Here is a 20372-nt window from a genome sequence, read left to right on the forward strand (position 1 = left end):
ATCCATCCCCCCCACCCTTGTGACAGCTAATTATATATATATATATATATATATATATATATATATATATATATATATATATACACAGTACCAGTCAAAAGTTTGGACACACCTACTCGTTCCAGGGTTTTTCTTTATTTTTTTTACTATTTTCTACATTGTAGAATAATAGTGAAGACTTCAAAACTATGAAATTACACATATGGAATCATGTAGTAACCAAAAAAGTGTTAAACAAATCAAAATATATTTTATATTTGAGATTCTTCAAAGTAGCTACCCTTTGCCTTGATGACAGCTTTGCACGCTCTTGGCATTCTCTCAACCAGATTCATGAGGTAGTCACCTGGAATGCATTAACAGGTGTGCCTTGTTAAAAGTTAATTTGTGGAATGTCTTTCCTTCTTAATGTGTTTGAGCCAATCAGTTGTGTTGTGACAAGGTAGGGTTGGTATACAGAAGGTAGCCCTATTTGGTAAAAGACCAAGTCCATATTATGGCTAGAAGAGCTCAAATAAGCAAAGAGAAACAACAGTCCATCATTACTTTAAGACATGGTCAGTCAATACGGAACATTTCAAGAACTTTGAAAGTTTCTTCAAGTGCAGTCGCAAAAACCATCAAGCGCTATGATGAAACTGGCTCTCATGAGGACCGCCACAGGAAAGGAAGACCCAGAGTTACCTCTAATTTTTCCTCTGGAGCAGAGTTAACTGCACCTAAGATTGCATCCCAAATAAATGCTTCACAGAGTTCAAGTAACAGACACATCTCAATATCAACTGTTCAGAGGAGACTGGGTGAATCAGGCCTTCATGGTCGAATTGCTGCAAAGAAACCACTACTAAAGAACACCAATAAGAAGAAGAGACTTACTTGGGCCAAGAAACACGAGCAATGGACATAAGACCGGTGGAAATCTGTCCTTTTGGTCTGATGAGACCAAATTTGAGATTTCTGGTTCAAACCGCAGTGTCTTTGTGAGACAGAGTAGGTGAACGGATGATCTTCGCATGTGTGGTTCCCACCGTGAAGCATGGAGGTGGGGGTGCTTTGCTGGTGACACTGTCTGTGATTTATTTAGAATTCAAGGTGCACTTAACCAGCATGGCTACCACAGCATTCCGCAGCGATACGCCATCCCGTCTGGTTTGGGCTTAGTAGGACTATCATTTGTTTTTCAACAGGACAATGACTCAAAACACACCTCCACCTTTTTACTAGGATTAAATGTCAGGAATTGTGAAAAACTGAGTTTAAATGTATTTGGCTAAGGTGTATGTAAACTTCCGACTTCAACTGTACATATATATATATATATACACTGCTCAAAAAAATTAAGGGAACACTAAAATAACACATCCTAGATCTGAATGAATGAAATAATCTTATTAAATACTTTTTTCTTTACATAGTTGAATGTGCTGACAACAAAATCACACAAAAATTATCAATGGAAATCAAATGTATCAACCCATGGAGGTCTGGATTTGGAGTCACCCTCAAAATTAAAGTGGAAAACCACACTACAGGCTGATCCAACTTTGATGTAATGTCCTTAAAACAAATCAAAATGAGGCTCAGTACTGTGTGTGGCCTCCACGTGCCTGTATGACCTCCCTACAACGCCTGGGCATGCGCCTGATGAGGTGGTGGATGGTCTCCTGAGGGATCTCCTCCCAGACCTGGACTAAAGCATCCGCCAACTCCTGGACAGTCTGTGGTGCAACGTGGCGTTGGTGGATGGAGCGAGACATGATGTCCCAGATGTGCTCAATTGGATTCAGGTCTGGGGAACGGGCAGGCCAGTCCATAGCATCAATGCCTTCCTCTTGCAGGAACTGCTGACACACTCCAGCCACATGAGGTCTAGCATTGTCTTGCATTAGGAGGAACCCAGGGCCAACCGCACCAGCATATGGTCTCACAAGGGGTCTGAGGATCTCATCTCGGTACCTAATGGCAGTCAGGCTACCTCTGACGAGCACATGGAGGGCTGTGCGGCCCCCCAAAGAAATGCCACCCCACACCATGACTGACCCACCGCCAAACCGGTCATGCTGGAGGATGTTGCAGGCAGCAGAACGTTCTCCACGGCGTCTCCAGACTCTGTCACGTCTGTCACGTGTTCAGTGTGAACCTGCTTTCATCTGTGAAGAGCACAGGGCGCCAGTGGCGAATTTGCCAATCTTGGTGTTCTCTGGCAAATGCCAAACGTCCTGCACGGTGTTGGGCTGTAAGCACAACCCCCACCTGTGGACGTCGGGCCCTCATACCACCCTCATGGAGTCTGTTTCTGACCGTTTGAGCAGACACATGCACATTTGTGGCCTGCTGGAGGTCATTTTGCAGGGCTCTGGCAGTGCTCCTCCTGCTCCTCCTTGCACAAAGGCAGGAGGTAGCAGTCCTGCTACTGGGTTGTTGCCCTCCTACGGCCTCCTCCACGTCACCTGATGTACTGGCCTGTCTCCTGGTAGCGCCTCCATGCTCTGGACACTACGCTGACAGACACAGCAAACCTTCTTGCCACAGCTCGCATTGATGTGCCATCCTGGATGAGCTGCACTACCTGAGCCACTTGTGTGGGTTGTAGACTCCGTCTCATGCTACCACTAGAGTGAAAGCACCGCCAGCATTCAAAAGTGACCAAAACATCAGCCAGGAAGCATAGGAACTGAGAAGTGGTCTGTGGTCACCACCTGCAGAACCACTCCTTTATTGGGGGTGTCTTGCTAATTGCCTACAATTTCCACCTGTTGTCTATTCCATTTGCACAACAGCATGTGAAATGTATTGTCAATCAGTGTTGCTTCCTAAGTGGACAGTTTGATTTCACAGAAGTGTGATTGACTTGGAGTTACATTGTGTTGTTTAAGTGTTCCCTTTATTTTTTTGAGCAGTGTATTTCCCTTTATTACTTTCCAACCCCACCACTCCTTCCCTAATTGGAGTAAACTAGTGAACAACAATGCTTAGGCCTCTACTTACAGCTATATACATTTTATGGACACATTTTTCTATTTAGTTTGTTTTTACTCCTGAACTTCCTCAACCTCTCCGATCATTTTCATGATGTCCATCCGGTTTGCTTCTATATGCCATATCTCTCCAACTTTGCTCCTTCACAAAAGCGCTCAACCTATAACCTATATACTTATTATGGACACAGCATGCCCTACATTAGTTATCTTGCTGTAATTAGTTGTTGTTAGTTGTTATTAGTCCCATCCTTCGGTGTTGGGGTGCTTTGCTGTTGACACTGTTGGTGATTTATTTAGAATTCAAGGCACACTTAACCAGCATGGCTACCACAGCTTAGTGGGACTATCAATTAGTTTTTCAACAGGACCCAACACACCTCCAGGCTGTGTAAGGGCTATTTGACCAAGAAGGAGAGTGATGGAGTGCTGCATCAGATGATCTGGCCTCTGCAATCACCCAACCTCAACCCAATTTAGATGGTTTTGGATGAGTTGGACCGCAGAGTGAAGGAAAAGCAGCCAAGAAGTGCTCAGCATATGTGGGAACTCCTTCAAGACTGTTGGAAAAGCGTTCCTCATGAAGCTAGTTGAGAGAATGCAAAGCTGTCATCAAGGCAAAGGGTGGTTATTTGAAGAATCACAAATATAAATATATTTGTATTTGTTTCACACTTTTTTTGTTTCTACATGATTCCATATGTGTTATTTCATAGTTGTGATGTCTTCACTATTATTCTACAATGTAGAAAATAGTCAAAATAAATAAAAACCCTTGAATTAGTAGGTGTGTCCAAACTTTTGGCTGGTATTGTGTGTGTATATATTTTTGTTAATTTCCTGCAATTCTGCACATTTTGCCATGGGCCGTAGAGAAATTGTTGAGGTTTTAAAGCAAGTTTGCTGCAATTCTACAAGTTTTGCCATTGGGCGGAGCAAAGATATAGCAATTTGAATGTCTAATTTCAACACAACATTTTCAGTCACCACCTTGTCTGAAGGACAAGTGGATAAACTGGGTAATGTCAAGCCCTGCGTGTTTTTTTTTCAAAAGTCTCATGGAATGTAGGCCTACGTTGAACACAACACATTGGCTGGTACTGTAGGCTAAATGGTAGAACAGCTATTTCCATGTAAAAATGTTATGGGATGCATTTTCTCCATTGTTTTTGATTATAATCAAATAGCCACAGTAGCCTACTTGGCCACTGTTAAAACTGTAACTTAAAGCGGGTACAGCCACAGAGTTCAAAGTAAACGCGCGCTGGAAGTTGAACAGAATTTTCACAACGTTCAAGTTTGCGCTCAGCAGACATTAGAGGGAACGTTTGGATTTGCTTTGGTGGTCTTTAGGCACCCGCCCCCACGGCCTGCTGCCCCGCCCCCAACGCTGCCCTCCTTGTCTCATTGAAAAGAATACCATCCGGTTTCATCCTGCTGTCATGAGTCGGTAATGTGAACGCAGCATGTGGTCCTCTGTAGCTCAGCTGGTAGAGCATGGCGCTTGTAACGCCAGGGTAGTGGGTTCGATCCCCGGGACCACCCATACGTAAAAATGTATGCACACATGACTGTAAGTCGCTTTGGATAAAAGCGTCTGCTAAATGGCTTATTATTATATTATTATTATTAGACTGATGTCTAGATTGTGTGCGTATTTTGATACTGTTCTCATATGTATACTCAGTAATGATGTACTTCTTGTTTTGCAGGTTAGCTTTTGGCTGGTGAGAGAAATTTTGACCGCCCAGACACTGAAGATCCGAGCAGAAATACTGAGCCATTTTGTCAAAATAGCCAAGGTGAGTCCACTACATCAGGCCACTGAGAAAAGGCTCTAGGGGGGATGAGAAAATTAACCTGTTAGACTTCAGCAACACAGTCGAACACTCAAGTCTTCCTAGTATTCTCTGCTTTGTTGACCAGTGGGAGGGGCTACTCAACAAACAAACACACACACACAATAATTTACATTTACGTCATTTAGCAGACGCTCTATAATTGTCACACAAAGTACAGATTTTAAAAGAATGCACTGAATAACAACACAGAGATGTAAACATGAGAAACCTGCCTTACATTCACGCTGGTGTGAATATTCCTTCCTCTGTAGCCATACTAGTAAGCCAGTTTTATTGAGGAAACATCCCATCATCGCCTGCTGTTCCTTTAACGAATGGCACAATGTTTTTGTGGAATCCAGAGGCTCTCCTGGCAGAGACACTACAAACGGATCCTTGGAGCAATACCTCCAACGGCCACTAGGCTTGGAGAGTCACGGCAACACTGCTGGTTCCTATAGACCCTTGTTCAACTCTGAGCTCCCCTCAGTTAACCACCATTTCATTCATTCCAACACTGCCTGCATGTCTCACACTCAAACCCCTCAGTTAACCACCATTTCATTAATTCCAACACTGCCTGCATGTCTCACGCTCAAACCCTAAAAGTTGATTTGAGTAGACCCCCCCCCCCCCACACACACACACACATATACACAGTTAATCTATAATACTAAACACAGATATTCAGTTTCATTAGTTCACTGTTAACTGAACATGTAACAACTAAGTTTTCCAGCGTATTGAGGGTAGTTAGTACTTTAGCTAACTACCCTCAATACGCTGTAAACGGTTGACTTAGTACTTTAGCTAACTACCCTCAATACGCTGTAAACGGTTGACTTAGTACTTTAGCTAACTACCCTCAATATGCTGTAAACGGTTGACTTAGTACTTTAGCTAACTACCCTCAATACGCTGTAAACGGTTGACTTAGTACTTTAGCTAACTACCCTCAATATGCTGTAAACGGTTGACTTAGTAATTTAGCTATGTCAACAGTTTGTAGCGTATTGATGGTAGTTAGCTAAAGTACTAAGTCAACAGTTTGTAGCGTATAGAGGGTAGTTAGCTAAAGTACTATGTCAACCGTTTGCAGTTGCCACCAGACAAAGTGATAGTTTGAACATCTACAGATCATCTAAGGGAGTTAGTTAGTTAGTTAGTTAGTTAGGGAGTTAGTTAGTTAGTTAGTTATTCACATTACGTGGGACTAAATCCTGTCCCTCTTGTATTCCGTCTATGCTGAGGGCTGATGTGGTACTGTTTATGCCACCAGACCATCCTCATGTGTTACCAGTATGGTTGGCCCAAGCACTCGGCTAAAGCCCACGCAACACACAAGACTTAAATGACACGTAGCCGTGTCCTTTCCAAGGATCAGGTTTAGAAGAGTAGGTATGAAAATAAGCGATATTGCAGATGTTTTTTTTTTTTTTTTTTACAGACTTCTGGAATCAATGGTGCGAAAATGTTAACTATGACATATTTTTGTTTTTCCAGCTGTATGATTATGAATTAATAGCGACGTAATCATTGTGAGTAATCATCGACACTAAAGCCCTGTGGCAGCGCTTTGGTGTTGATCTGGCAACAATGTTGTGCACCGTCGAGTAGAAAAGTACCTGCATCAGTTGCTGCTTTGAAACGAGGTACTGTTCAACTTGGTCAGCACATCTATCAAGATTTTATATCAGCACCATAATTATGTGGAGGCCCTTTAAAAACATCTGTCTTAGCTCATTAATTGGTGCCATACATGTTATTCTCTCCATTTCTTTGCAGTCGATTCATTAGTTAAGTCCCCCCCACTTGGTCACATGTACAGTTGAAGTCGGGAAGTTTACATACATCTTAGCCAAATACATTTAAACTCAGTTTTTCACAATTCCTGACATTTAATCCTAGTAAACATTCACTGTCTTAGGTCAGTTAGGATCACCACTTTATTTTAAGAATGTGAAATGTCAGAATAATAGTAGAGAGAATGATTTATTTCAGCTTTTATTTCTTTCATCACATTCCCAGTGGGTCAGAAGTTTACATACACTCAATTAGTATTTGGTAGCATTGCCTTTTAAATTGTTTAATTTGGGTCAAACGTTTTGGGTAGCCTTCCACAAGCTTCCCACAATAAGTTGGGTGAATTTTGGCCCATTCCTCCTGACAGAGCTGGTGTAACTGAGTCAGGCTTGTAGGCCTCCTTGCTCGCACACGCTTTTCAGTTCTGCCCACAAATGTTCTATAGGATTAAGGTCAGGGTTTTGTGATGGCCACTCCAATACCTTGACTTTGTTGTCCTTAAAGTAATCCTTCTACCCCCCCCCCCCCCCCCCCCCAAAAAAAAAGGTGAATGCACCAATTTGTAAGTCGCTCTGGATAAGAGCGTCTGCTAAATGACGTAAATGTTAAGCCATTTTGCCTCAACTTTGGAAGTATGCTTGGGGTCATTGTCCATTTGGAAGACCCATTAGCGACCAAGCTTTAACTTCCTGACTGATGTCTTGAGATGTTGCTTCAATATATCCACATAATTTTCCTTCCTCATGATGCTATCTATTTTGTGAAGTGCACCAGTCCCTCCTGCAGCAAAGCACCCCCACAGCATGATACTGCCACCCCCGTGCTTCACGGTTGAGATGGTGTTCTTCGGCTTGCAAGCAGCCCCCTTTTTCCACCAAACATAACGATGGTCATTATAGCCAAACAGTTCTATTTTTGTTTCATCAGACCAGAGGACATTTCTCCAAAAAGTAAGATCTTTGTCCGCATGTGCAGTTGCAAACCATAGTCTGGCTTTTTTATGGCGGTTTTGGAGCAGTGGCTTCTTCCTTGCTGAGCGGCCTTTCAGGTTATGTCGATATAGGACTCGTTTTACTGTGGACATAGATACTTTTGTACCTGTTTCCTCCAGCATCTTCACAAGGTCCTTTGCTGTTGTTCAGGGATTGATTTGCACTTTTCGCACCAAAGTACGTTCTTCTCTAGGCAACAGAACGAGTCTCCTTCCTGAGCGGTATGACGGCTGCGTGGTACCATGGTGTTTATACTGGCGTACTATTGTTTGTACAGATGAACCTGGTACCTTCAGGTGTTTGAAAATTGCTCCCAAGGATGAACCAGACTTGTGGAGGTCTACCATTTTTTTTCTGAGGTCTTGGCTGATTTCTTTTGATTTTCCCATGATGTCAAGCAAAGAGGCATTGAGTTTGAAGGTAGGCCTTGAAATACATCCACAGGTACACCTCCAATTGACTCAAATGATATCAATTAGCCTATCAGAAGCTTCTACAGCCATGACATTTTCTGGAATTTTCCATGCTGTTTAAAGGCACAGTCAACTTAGTGTATTGTAAACTTCTGACCCACTGGAATTGTGATACAGTGAATTATAAGTGAAATAATCTGTCTGTAAACAATTGTTGGAAAATTTACCTGTGTCACGCACAAAGTAGATGTCCTAACCGACTTGCCAAAACTATAGTTTGTTAACAAGAAATTTGTGGAGTGGTTGAAAAACGTGTTTTAATGACTCCTACCTAAGTGTATGTAATCTTCCGACTTCAACTGTTGGTATCATGTGGTGTTATTTCTCTTGCAAACCATGAAGGTAATCAAATTAAACCCAATTTCTGTGAGGAAAAATATGCAGTGAAAAATGCTGGAGGCGTATGACAAGCCTTTCAGATAGTTTAGAGCATTTGAATGGTGAACAAGAACTTTGTCGGTAAGTGTTTTCCAGAACTCATAATTCACAAATACTTACGTTTTATTTATCTGAATAATGGTTCACAGTGGAATAATTCAACCCAACATGTTTCTCTTGTCTTCTGTGACCACATCAGTAAATTAACTGGAATGCTATTCCCTGATTTCAAAACCAGACTGCTTGAATGAATCTATAAATATTATCCCCGATACAAGATTTTCACATTAGGGTTGTCATGAATTGGATTGGCAATTGTACTATCTGAATTCATTGTTAGAGCTTAACCTCCAGCGCAGTAACAAATGTGGTGTTCTCTAGTCCAAGTCCTGACGGGCCACTGTGGAAGCCAAACAACGGATTAAAGGGATACTTCTGGATTTGATCTGCTTCCCCGGAGTTAGATGAATTCGTGGATATGATTTTTATGCCTCTGTGCCCAGTATGAAGGAAGTTAAAGGTAGTTTTGCAAGCCAATGCTAACTAGCATTAGTGCAATGACTGGACGTCTGGGTATCTGCTAGCATGCAGTCATGATCTAAATTAACTCACTTTTTTTGACAGACCGTTTAGTCCACATAAATTATTTTCACACCTTTAAAAAAAAAAAAAGTGAATTTCAAATGAATCATCACTGTATTGGTATCCCAGAAACAATCAAACATGACTTACAATGGCCTCTAACAGTGCTCTGCTGGAGTGAGATCCAGCTTCCTCAGTGGGTCTCTAGGAGCAGGGTCTATTGAACTATGGGCCGGGACCCAAAGTGGGCCCTGGAAATGGGAGAGGTGGGTCATGAGTTATGAGAATACAGCTATAACCACACACTATTTCTTGTTCATTTGGGTCGTTGGAGGACCAATTGGGTCACAGGAGAACGGTAAATTTCTCCATTTTGGGTCTCGAGCTGAAAAAGGTTTAAGAACCCCCTGCTCACTTTAACTCCAGCGTGTTGGGAGTAATGAGGAAAGCAGACACGCTGACAAAAACAATAGTCTCTCTCTCTCTCTCTCTCTCCCGCTCTCTCTCTCTCTCTCTCTCTCTCTCTCTCTCTCTCTCTCTCTCTCTCTCTCTCTCTCTCTCCCCTCTCTCTCTCTCTCCCCCGCTCTCTCTCTCTCCCCCGCTCTCTCTCTCTCATCTCTCTCTCTCTCCCCCGCTCTCTCTCTCTCTCTCTCTCCCGCTCTCTCATCTCTCATCTCTCTCTCTCTCTCTATCTCTCTCTCTCTCTCTCTCCCCCGCTCTCTCTCTCTCATCTCTCTCTCTCTCCCGCTCTCTCATCTCTCATCTCTCTCTCTCTCTCCCGCTCTCTCATCTCTCATCTCTCTCTCTCTCTCTCTCTCGCTCTCTCTCTCTCTCTCTCTCTCTGGCCACGGTCCAATCAGGGAGCTGCAGCGGTGAGAGTACCTCCCAGAGGTCATGGCGTGGGGGTGGAAAGAGCTTAGTGGAACCATGACATCATCATGGGCCAGGAAAACAGCAGCAGGGATATTGACCATTTGGAAATGGGAAGGATTTTAGAACTACCAAAACTGTCAATCAATTCAGTTGGAGATGGGAGAGGGAAGGCATATTTATCTTCTCATTCAGCCACTCGTTGTTGCTGAAGGTTATCCTAGTCAACAGGTTATGGGTCAATTTCATGTCACATTCAGGGGTCTGATTCCAATACCATTTATGGATGTATGAGTTTCAATGAGGACTGTTTTTCAATTCATGGATTGCATTTCAGTGAATTTCAATAGATTTGGAATTAATTCATCCTAATCGTGATATCTAATGACGGCTGTCTCTATTAGACTAAGAAGATAGCACAATGAGACTCAACAGGTGTATGGAGGCCTGTATTATTTTATTCACAAAACCAAGTATTCATTCCTATTGGTTAGGCCATTTAGTTCTCTCTCTTTCTTGTTTTCTTTAGATTTAACTTTTCATCAGCACAGTTTAAATCTCTTGGATTATTATTCCAGATGTACCATGTATACAGTGAAGCTGTTTTTTTGTCTTATTTTGACTGTATACTTCAAAAGTTTGGATTTGAAATCAAACTGTGACTACGAGGTTAAAGTGCAGACTGTCAGCTTTCATTTGAGGGGGTTTTCATCTGTACTGAACAAGTGTATAAACGCAACATGCAACAATTTCAAAGATTTTACAGAGTTACAGTGCATGTAAGGAAATCAGTCAATTGAAATAAATTCATTAGGCCCTATTCTATGGATTTCACTTGACTGGGCAAAGGCGCAGCCATGGTTGGGCCTGGGAGGACATACGCCCATCCACTTGGGAGCCAGACCCACCCACTGGGGTGCTAGGCCCAGGGGCGGCAGGTAGCTTAGTGGTTAAGAGCGTTGTGCCAGTAACCGAAAGGTCGCTGGTTCTAATCCCCGAGCCGACTAGGTGAAAAATCTGTCGACGTGCCCTTGAGCAAGGCACTTAACCCTAATTGCTCCTGTAAGTCCCTCTGGATAAGAGCGTCTGCTAAATGACAAAAATAAATAAATAAAAAATAAAATAAAAATCAGAACGAGTATTTCCCCACAAAATGGCTTTATTACAGACAGAAATACTCCTCAGCACCCCCTCAGATTACATGTGGTCTGCAATTGGGAGGCCGGTTGGACGTACTACCAAATTCTCTAAATCGACATTGGAGGCAACTTATGGTAGAGAAATGAACATTCAATTCATTCAACAGCTCTGGTGGACATTCCTGCGGTCAGCATGCCAATTGCACGCTCCCTCAAAACTTGAGACATCTGTGGCATTGTGTTGTGTGACAAAACTGCACATTTTAGAGTGGCCTTTTATTGTCCCCAGCACAAGGTGCACCTGTGTAATGATCATGCTGTTTAATCAGCTTCTTGATATGCCACACCTGTCAGGTGGATGTATTATCTTGGCAAAGGAGAAATGCTCACTAACAGGGATGTAAACAAATTTGTGCACAAAATATTTTCGTGCGTATGGAACATTTCTGGGATCTTTTATTTCAGCTCATGAAACATGGCACCAACACTTTACATGTTGTGTTTATATTTTTGTTCAGTATATATCGGGTGAACCGTTTAGAAATTACAGCACTTTTTGTACATAGTCCCCCAATTTTAGGGGACCAAAAGTATTCGGACAAATTCACTTAAATGTGTATTAAAGTAAAGTATTTGTTCCCATATTCATAGCACGCAATGACTACATCAAGGTTGTGACTCTACACATTTGTTGGATGCATTTGCTCTTTGTTTTTTACTGTACACTGATATGCACCTACGCGTGTAGAATGTGCAGGTACTGTTAAAAAGAAATGTGAACCTCGTTTTTGAAGACACGTTTTCATCTCAAGAAGCCCAAACCCTTCTCCCACCTTACTAATGTTCAACAACATAGTAGTTATCACAGCATCATTTTGTGTATGTAATATGCGTTTGTCCTAACCTGAGTGCCATATCTGTTTTTGCCCTCTTGCCAAACATATTTGATGTGCTACTAAATGACAAGGAGATACAGGATCTGGAACATTCTATATTTATTGTGCATTGTTTTTGTCACTTACTGTGTAGGGATTCGCTAGTTCTATTGAGGGTATTAAATGTACCGCGCTTTTCCTTTTTCAGAAACTGTTGGAGCTGAATAACCTCCACTCGATGGTGTCTGTGGTGTCAGCCCTGCAGAGTGCTCCCATCTTCAGGCTGAGCAAGACCTGGGCGGTAAGATGACCTATGACCCTTGATCCGCAACTTTTTTTTTTTTTTTTTTCGTGTACTAGAACTGAAAAGGGAATGTGGTAGAGCACTGGTTCCCAACTGGTGTGCCTTGAGGAACTCTCAGGTGTGCCACCACAAAACGTTTCCTTATCTTGATAATTTTTTTTGGAACACTCACTTATAAACATGACCTGTGGAACCGACCTGGAATTTGACTTGGGAGCACCAGTGACGCTCAGATAATACATTACATGGTACGTGGTTACATCTATGGTTGTTTCAAGTCCAGTGTCCTCAGGCTGTTACGTTTTGTAACATTTAAGGGGTGTGCATCACGAGAAAAGTCGTCAGTATCATTTTACTTTGCCTGTGAAAAGCATTAGCACAGGCAAGTCTGAGACATTTATTTCTTAGTATACAGTGATTTCGGAAAATATTCAGACCCCTTGACTTTTTCCACATTTTGTTATGTTACAGCCTTATTCTAAAATGTATTTTTTTTAAAATCTCTATACACAATACCCCATAATGACGAAGGAAAAACAGTTTTTAGACATTTTTGCACATTTATTTAAAAAGAAGAATGAAATATCATACACTGCTCAAAAAAATTAAGGGAACACTAAAATAACACATCCTAGATCTGAATGAATGAAATAATCTTATTAAATACTTTGTTCTTTACATAGTTGAATGTGCTGACAACAAAATCACTCAAAAATTATCAATGGAAATCAAATTTATCAACTCATGGAGGTCTGGATTTGGAGTCACCCTCAAAATTAAAGTGGAAAACCACACTACAGGCTGATCCAACTTTGATGTAATGTCCTTAAAACAAGTCAAAATGAGACTCAGTAGTGTGTGTGGCCTCCATGTGCCTGAATGACCTCCCTACAACGCCTGGGCATGCTCCTGATGAGGTGGCGGATGGTCTCCTGAGGGATCTCCTCCCAGACCTGAACTAAAGCATCCGCCAACTCATGGACAGTCTGTGGTGCAACGTGGCGTTGGTGGATGGAGCGAGACATGATGTCCCAGATGTGCTCAATTGGATTCAGGTCTGGGGAACGGGCGGCCCAGTCCATAGCATCAATGCCTTCCTCTTGCAGGAACTGCTGACACACTCCAGCCACATGAGGTCTAGCATTGTCTTGCATTCGGAGGAACCCAGGGCCAACCGCACCAGCATATGGTCTCACAAGGGGTCTGAGGATCTCATCTCGGTACCTAATGGCAGTCAGGCTACCTCTGGCGAGCACATGGAGGGCTGTGCGTCCCCCCAAAGAAATGCCACCCCACACCATGACTGACCCACCACCAAACCGGTCATGCTGGAGGATGTTGCAGGCAGCAGAACGTTCTCCACGGCGTCTCCAGACTGTCACATCTGTCACGTGCTCAGTGTGAACCTGCTTTCATCTGTGAAGAGCACAGGGCGCCAGTGGTGAATTTGCCAATCTTGGTGTTCTCTGGCAAATGCCAAACGTCCTGCACAGTGTTGGGCTGTAAGCACAACCCCCACCTGTGGACGTCGGGCCCTCATACCACTCTCATGGAGTCTGTTTCTGACCGTTTGAGCAGACACATGCACATTTGTGGCCTGCTGGAGGTCATTTTGCAGGGCTCTGGCAGTGCTCCTCCTGCGGCCTCCTCCACGTCTCCTGATGTACTGGCCTGTCTCCTGGTAGCGCCTCCATGCTCTGGACACTACGCTGACAGACACGGCAAACCTTCTTGCCACAGCTTGCATTGATGTGCCATCCTGGATGAGCTGCACTACCTGAGCCACTTGTGTGGGTTGTAGACTCCGTCTCATGCTACCACTAGAGTGAAAGCACCGCCAGCATTCCAAAGTGACCAAAACATCAGCCAGGAAGCATAGGAACTGAGAAGTGGTCTGTGGTCACCACCTGCAGAACCATTCCTTTATTGGGGGTGTCTTGCTAATTGCCTATAATTTCCACCTGTTGTCTATTCCATTTGCACAACAGCATGTGAAATGTATTGTCAATCAGTGTTGCTTCCTAATTGGACAGTTTGATTTCACAGAAGTGTGATTGACTTGGAGTTACATTGTGTTGTTTAAGTGTTCCCTTTATTTTTTTGAGCAGTATATTTACATAAGTATTCAGACCCTTTACTCAGTACTTTGTTGAAGCACCTTTGCCAGCGATTACAGCCTCGAGTCTTCTTGGGTATGACGCTATAAGCTTGGCACACCTGTATTTAGGGATTGTCTCCGATTCTTCTCTGCAAATCCTCTCAAGCTCTGTCAAGTTGGATGGGGAGTGTCCCTGCACAGCTATTTGCAGATCTCTCCAGAGATGTTTGATCGGGTTCAAGTCTGTGCTCTGGCTGGGCCACTCAAGGACATTCAGAGACTTGTCCCGAAGCCACTCCTGCGTTGTCTTGGCTATGTGCTTAGGGTCATTGTCCTGTTGGAAGGTGAACCTTCGCCCAGTCTGAGGTTTGCCTTTTACTGAGGAGTGGCTTCCGTCTGGCCACTCTACCATAAAGTCCTGATTGGTGGAGTGCTGCAGAGATGGTTGTCTTTCTGGAAGGTTCTCCCATCTCCACAGTGGAACTCTGGAGCTCTGTCAGTGACCATCTGGTTCTTGGTCACCTCCCTAACCAAGGCCCTTCTCCCGCGATTGCTCAGTTTGGCCGGGCAGCCAGCTCTAGGAAGAGTGTTCGTGGTTCCAAACTTCTTCCATTTAAGAATGATGGAGGCCACTGTGTTTTTGGGGACCTTCAATGCTGCATACATTTTTTGGTACCCTTCCCCAGATCTGTGCCTCGACACAATCCTGTCTCGGCGCTCTACGGACAATTCCTTCGACCTCATGGCTTGGTTTTTGCTCTGATATGCACTGTCAAATGTGGGACCTTATATAGACAGGTGTGTGCCTTTCCAAATCATGTCCAATCAATTGAATTTACCACAGGTGGACTCCAATTAAGTTGTAGAAACATCTCAAGGATGACCAATGGAAACAGGATGCACTTGAGCTCAATTTAGTCTCATAGCAAAGGGTCTGAATACTTATAAGGTATTTCAGGGGGTTTTCTGTTTATAAATGAAACCTGTTTTTGCTTTGTCATTATGTGGTATTGTGTGTAGATTGAGGGAAAAATATCATTTAATACATTTTAGAATAAGGTTGTAACGTAACAAAATGTGGAAAAGGGTAAGGGGTCTGAATACTTTCCGAACGCCTTCACAAAGTATTCAACCCCATTGACTTATTCAACATTTTTGTTATGTTACAGCCTGAATTTAAAATGGATTACATTGAGATTTTGTGTCACTAATCTACACACAATATCCCATAATGTCACAATTTGAATTTTAATAAGATATCAAAAAATATATTAAACTATTATTAGCTGAAATATTGAATTTGGCATTACTGCTATTAGCCAATAGAAACGCATTGAACAGCAGATTCTCAGTACATGGAACAACAGATGGTCCAAAAATTATTCTAAAGGAAGTTTGTTCTGAGAGATATAAGAAAGGTCAGGAAACAATCATATTTAGTTTATATTTTAGGGTTCTACACTCTCCATATATACCTACATTCATTTTTTAAAACTGGTACCGTGGACCTTCAGATGAGTCTTGAGGCTTGTGGGCGTCCTAGGGCAAAACTGAGAAAACCATCGTGTTCGTTGCGAGTCTCTGCTTTCGATCGACAGAGGGGTCATATAAGCCCAAACCGTTCGGACGCTACAGACGTGTTTTGTGAGAAGACTGATTGTCTCATGGGTCTGACAAACACCGCTCTAGCTCTGACACCTTTCACCACGGATGCGGACGGGCGATAATCGGCGGATGCGGTGGTTTTATAGGCTGTGATGGGAGAAAACTGAGGATGGATCAACAACATTATAGTTACTCCACAATACTAACCTAAATGACAGAGTGAAAAGAAGGAAGCCTGTTCAGAATAAAAAATATTCCAAAACATGCATCCTGTTTGCAATAAGGCACTAGAGTAATACTGCAATTAACTTTTTTTGTCTTGAATACAAATAATTATGTTTGGGGCAAATCCAGCACAACACAGCTTGAATAATGTTTTTAAAGAATGATGGGGAAAATATTGTACAATCCAGGTGTGCAACGCTCTTAGAGGTGTTTCTAACATGTATTGACTCAGGGGGTTGAATACTTTCCTAATCAGGATATATTAGTGTTTTACTTATTTCTCCACTTTGACATTAGAATATTTTGTGTAGATCGTTGACAAAAAACATTACAATGAAATCCATTTTAATCCCACTTTGTAATGCACAAACCGTTAATAACTAAATACCTATTTTACCGGAGCTACATTTATTTCTGTCTAGTGCAGATTCGCGGGACTCTTTTAAAGGGGGACACACAAATTAACCATCATGAGCAAGAAAGTATGAAAACTATAAAAAAATATTTCAAATAAACCCTATTTAATATATTTAAAAAATTGTCACAGAAAAAGCATAATTTTTGGGACAAATCACTCGCTCAACACTAAACCTTGTTTCGATCTATTATTGAATGATGTGGCTATTGAGCAAGTTGAGGAGACTAAACTGCTGGGTGTAACCCTAGATAGCAAGCTTTCATGGTCAAAACATATAGACCTCAATGGTTGCTAAAATGAGAAGAGGTTTGTCCATAATGGGGCGTTGCTCTGCTTTCTTGACGGCACAGTCGACCAGACAGGTCCTACAGGCCCTAGTTTTGTCGCACATGGATTACTGCCCAGCTGTGTGGTCATGTGCGTCAGAGGGATATACAGTACCAGTCAAAAGTTTGGACACACCGACTCATTCCAGGGTTTTTCTTTATTTTTTTTACTATTTTCTACATTGTAAAATAATAGTGAAGACATCAAACTATGAAATAACACACATGGAATCATGTAGCAACCAAAAAAGTGTTAAACAAATAAAAATATATTTTATATTTGAGATTCTTCAAAGTAGCAACCCTTTGCCTTGATGACTGCTTCACCTGGAATGCTTTTCCAACAGTCTTGAAGGGGTTCCCACATATGCTGAGCACTTGTTGGCTGCTTTTCCTTCACTCTGCGGTCCGACTCAATTTGGTTGAGGTCGGGGGATTGTGGATCCCAGGTCATCTGATGCAGCACTCATCTCTCTCCTTCTTTGTCAAATAGCCCTTACACAGCCTGGAGGTGTGTTGGGTCATTGTCCTGTTGAAAAACAAATGATAGTCCCACTAAGCCCAAACCAGATGGGATGACGTATCGCTGCAGAATGCTGTGGTAGCCATGTTTGTTAAGTGTGCCTTGAATTCTAAATAAATCACAGACAGTGTCACCAGCAATTCGACCATGAAGGCCTGATTCACACAGTCTCCTCTGAACAGTTGAGGTTGAGATGTGTCTGTTACTTGAACTCTGTAGCATTTATTTGGGCTGCAATTTCTGAGGCTGGTAACTCTAATGAACTTATCCTCTGCAGCATAGGTAACTCTGGGTCTTCCTTTCCTGTGGCGGTCCTCATGAGAGCCAGTTTCATCAAAGCACTTGATGGTTTTTGTGACTGCACTTTAAGAAACTTTCAAAGTTCTTGAAATGTTCCGTATTGACTGAACTTCATGTCTTAAAGTAATGATGGGCTGACGTTTCTGTGGCAGTCAATGAACTTCTGTGTAATTTCATAACTGTTTATTCTGTGAAGGACAAAAGCAAAATGTGGGCCACCAACAAACATTCCTGATTTACCATCCACATTGATTATACATTCCTGATTTATCATCCACATTGATTATACATTCCTGATTGACTTCCACATTGATTATACATTCCTGATTTACCATCCACGTTGATTATACATTCCTGATTTACCATCCACATTGATTATACATTCCTGATTTACCATCCACGTTGATTATACATTCCTGATTTACCATCCACATTGATTATACATTCCTCCATATTTGATATTCTCTTTGGAAGTGATTCCTCTATTGTCTCACATTGTAAAGCTCTGGTCTTCACCATGCGTATTTGATAGTCTCTCTTGCATATTTGTGAAAAGCAAAATGAGGAATTAGTCTAAGGTCCTGTTCATTCACTACTTTCTCACATTTTGAAGTATCAACTGAAGAAATACTTCCAACATAATCGTACCCTTCCACTGTTACTGTACATTCCAGAGAAAAGCCGGCTTTCCCCCGTTGCTTCGTGGTTGTTGTTGAATTAGTTCTCATCTCCAACCCTGTCTCCGGAGCTCTTTTTTTTAAGAGTGGAAAATTGGGAGTTCAGGATTTCTGCCATTTAGTCTTTTACAGTCTCTGCTGTTGTTTTTGGAAGATATGGGTCCTCGCAATATATTTTACTACCTAAAATATCGTAGGCGGATCAAGAGAAAGCTCCGTAAAAGTCATCGATATTGGACGATTAAGAAAATCTTGCTTCTAAACATGAAAAATAATAAGAATAATGCTGATTGGGCTGTTCACATGTATTTAACATTTACTTAAATGTTTTTCTTCATTCATATAATAATTGAACCTCCGTATATATATTTTATAAACATTGAAACTAATCCAGTCATTGGTGATGTGTTTTGACCGTTTTAGTCTCCTCTTCTGTTGATGTGGAAGCAGTGCTCTCAGGCCAGCGTAGTAGACCCACTCACTGAAGAGCTTTTCATGTGTTCTCTCAAGGTGCTCTTAACTCTCTCACACACACACACACACACACACACACATACACACACACACACATACACACACACATACGCACACACACACTCGCACAAAGAGGCATGCCGCCCCCATTATTGCCGATGGATTCTGAAGTGGAATTTCAAAGTACTATCCTAAACCCCCAGGAGAAACACTGTCTGCACCTTCCGGCATTTTAATTCTGTCTGGCAGAACATTGTACATTCAAATGCTTGCTACGTGGATGATTGTGTCACTGGAAGGCCTGGAAGCACTGGTCAGCACAAGGCTTCTTCCATGCACATTCCCTGAAGCACCGGCCAGCACAAGGCTTCTTCCATGCATATTCCCCATAGACTAATATAAGGGACAATGAGTCCCTTTTTTTGAGTGTTGAGCCCGATTGCCATGACCAGTTCATGAGTCTGTCGATATGCTCAGAATCTAGGCTTCTGAGCAAGTAAGATGGCGCCGACAGATATGGCAGCTCTGCTTCTAGCTCCTAAGCAACTTTGCAGTATTTTTTTTTTTTTTGTGTGTGTGTTGTTACATACAGCCGGAAATAACTTTTGGATATCAGAGCGGCGGCAACTCACCAGCATTCCGACCAGGAATACAACTTTCCCAAATTGGATCCTTTGTTCGTACCCCCCAGAGCTATTGAACTGATTCCAGAGGCTGATCCAAAACAACACTGCCGGCGGAGAAGAGGTCCGACTCAGTAGGCGGGCTCACCATCCACTGCCTCAGAGTATATTACTGGCTAATGTTCAGTCTCTGGACAACAAAGTAGACGAGCTCAGGGCGAGGATCTCCTTCCAGAGAGACATCAGGGATTGTAACATACTCTTTTTTTCACGGAATCATGGCTCTCTCGGGATATACTGTCCCCGTCCATACAGCCAGCTGGGTTCTCAGTACATCGTGCAGACAGGAATAGAGAACTCTCCGGGAAGAAGAAAGGCGGGGGTGTTTGTTTCATGATTAACTACTCATGGTGTGATTGTGGTAACATACAGAAACTCAAGTCCTTTTGTTCACCCGACCTAGAATACCTCACAATCAAATACCGTATTACCTCCCAAGAGAATTATCTTCGGTTGCAGTCACAACCGTGTATATTCCCCCTCAAGCTGATACCACGACGGCCCTCGAACTACACTGGAATTAATGCAAACTGGAAACCACATATCCTGAGGCCGCATTTATTGTAGCTGGGGATTTTAACAAAGCAAATTTGAGGAAAACGCTACCGAAGTTCTATCAACACATTGACTGTAGTACTCTCTCTGAGAGAACATTAGACCACTGCTACTCATCTTTTCGGAATGCCTACAAGGCCCTCCCCCGCCCTCCCTTTGGCAAATCTGATCACAAATAAATTTTTCTCCTTCCTTCCTATAGGGAGAAACTCAAACAGGAAGTACCTGTGCTTGGACTATTCAACGCTAGTCT

The 20372-nt window shown here is 42.5% G+C and overlaps 1 protein-coding gene across 1 annotated transcript in view; it reads left to right on the forward strand.

The window, feature by feature from the left end:
• Positions 1-20372, forward strand: part of LOC311127541 (ras-specific guanine nucleotide-releasing factor RalGPS1-like) — a gene marked incomplete at its 5' end in the record, with an annotated part of 281489 nt that overhangs the window by 36879 nt on the left and 224238 nt on the right. Inside the window, 2 exon segments of the mRNA XM_084159360.1 lie at positions 4691-4780; positions 12140-12232. Coding sequence (XP_084015486.1) covers positions 4691-4780; positions 12140-12232 — 183 coding nt within the window.

This window comes from Coregonus lavaretus, assembly GCF_964263955.1.
Source record: "Coregonus lavaretus genome assembly, chromosome: 4".
Lineage (NCBI taxonomy): Eukaryota > Metazoa > Chordata > Actinopteri > Salmoniformes > Salmonidae > Coregonus > Coregonus lavaretus.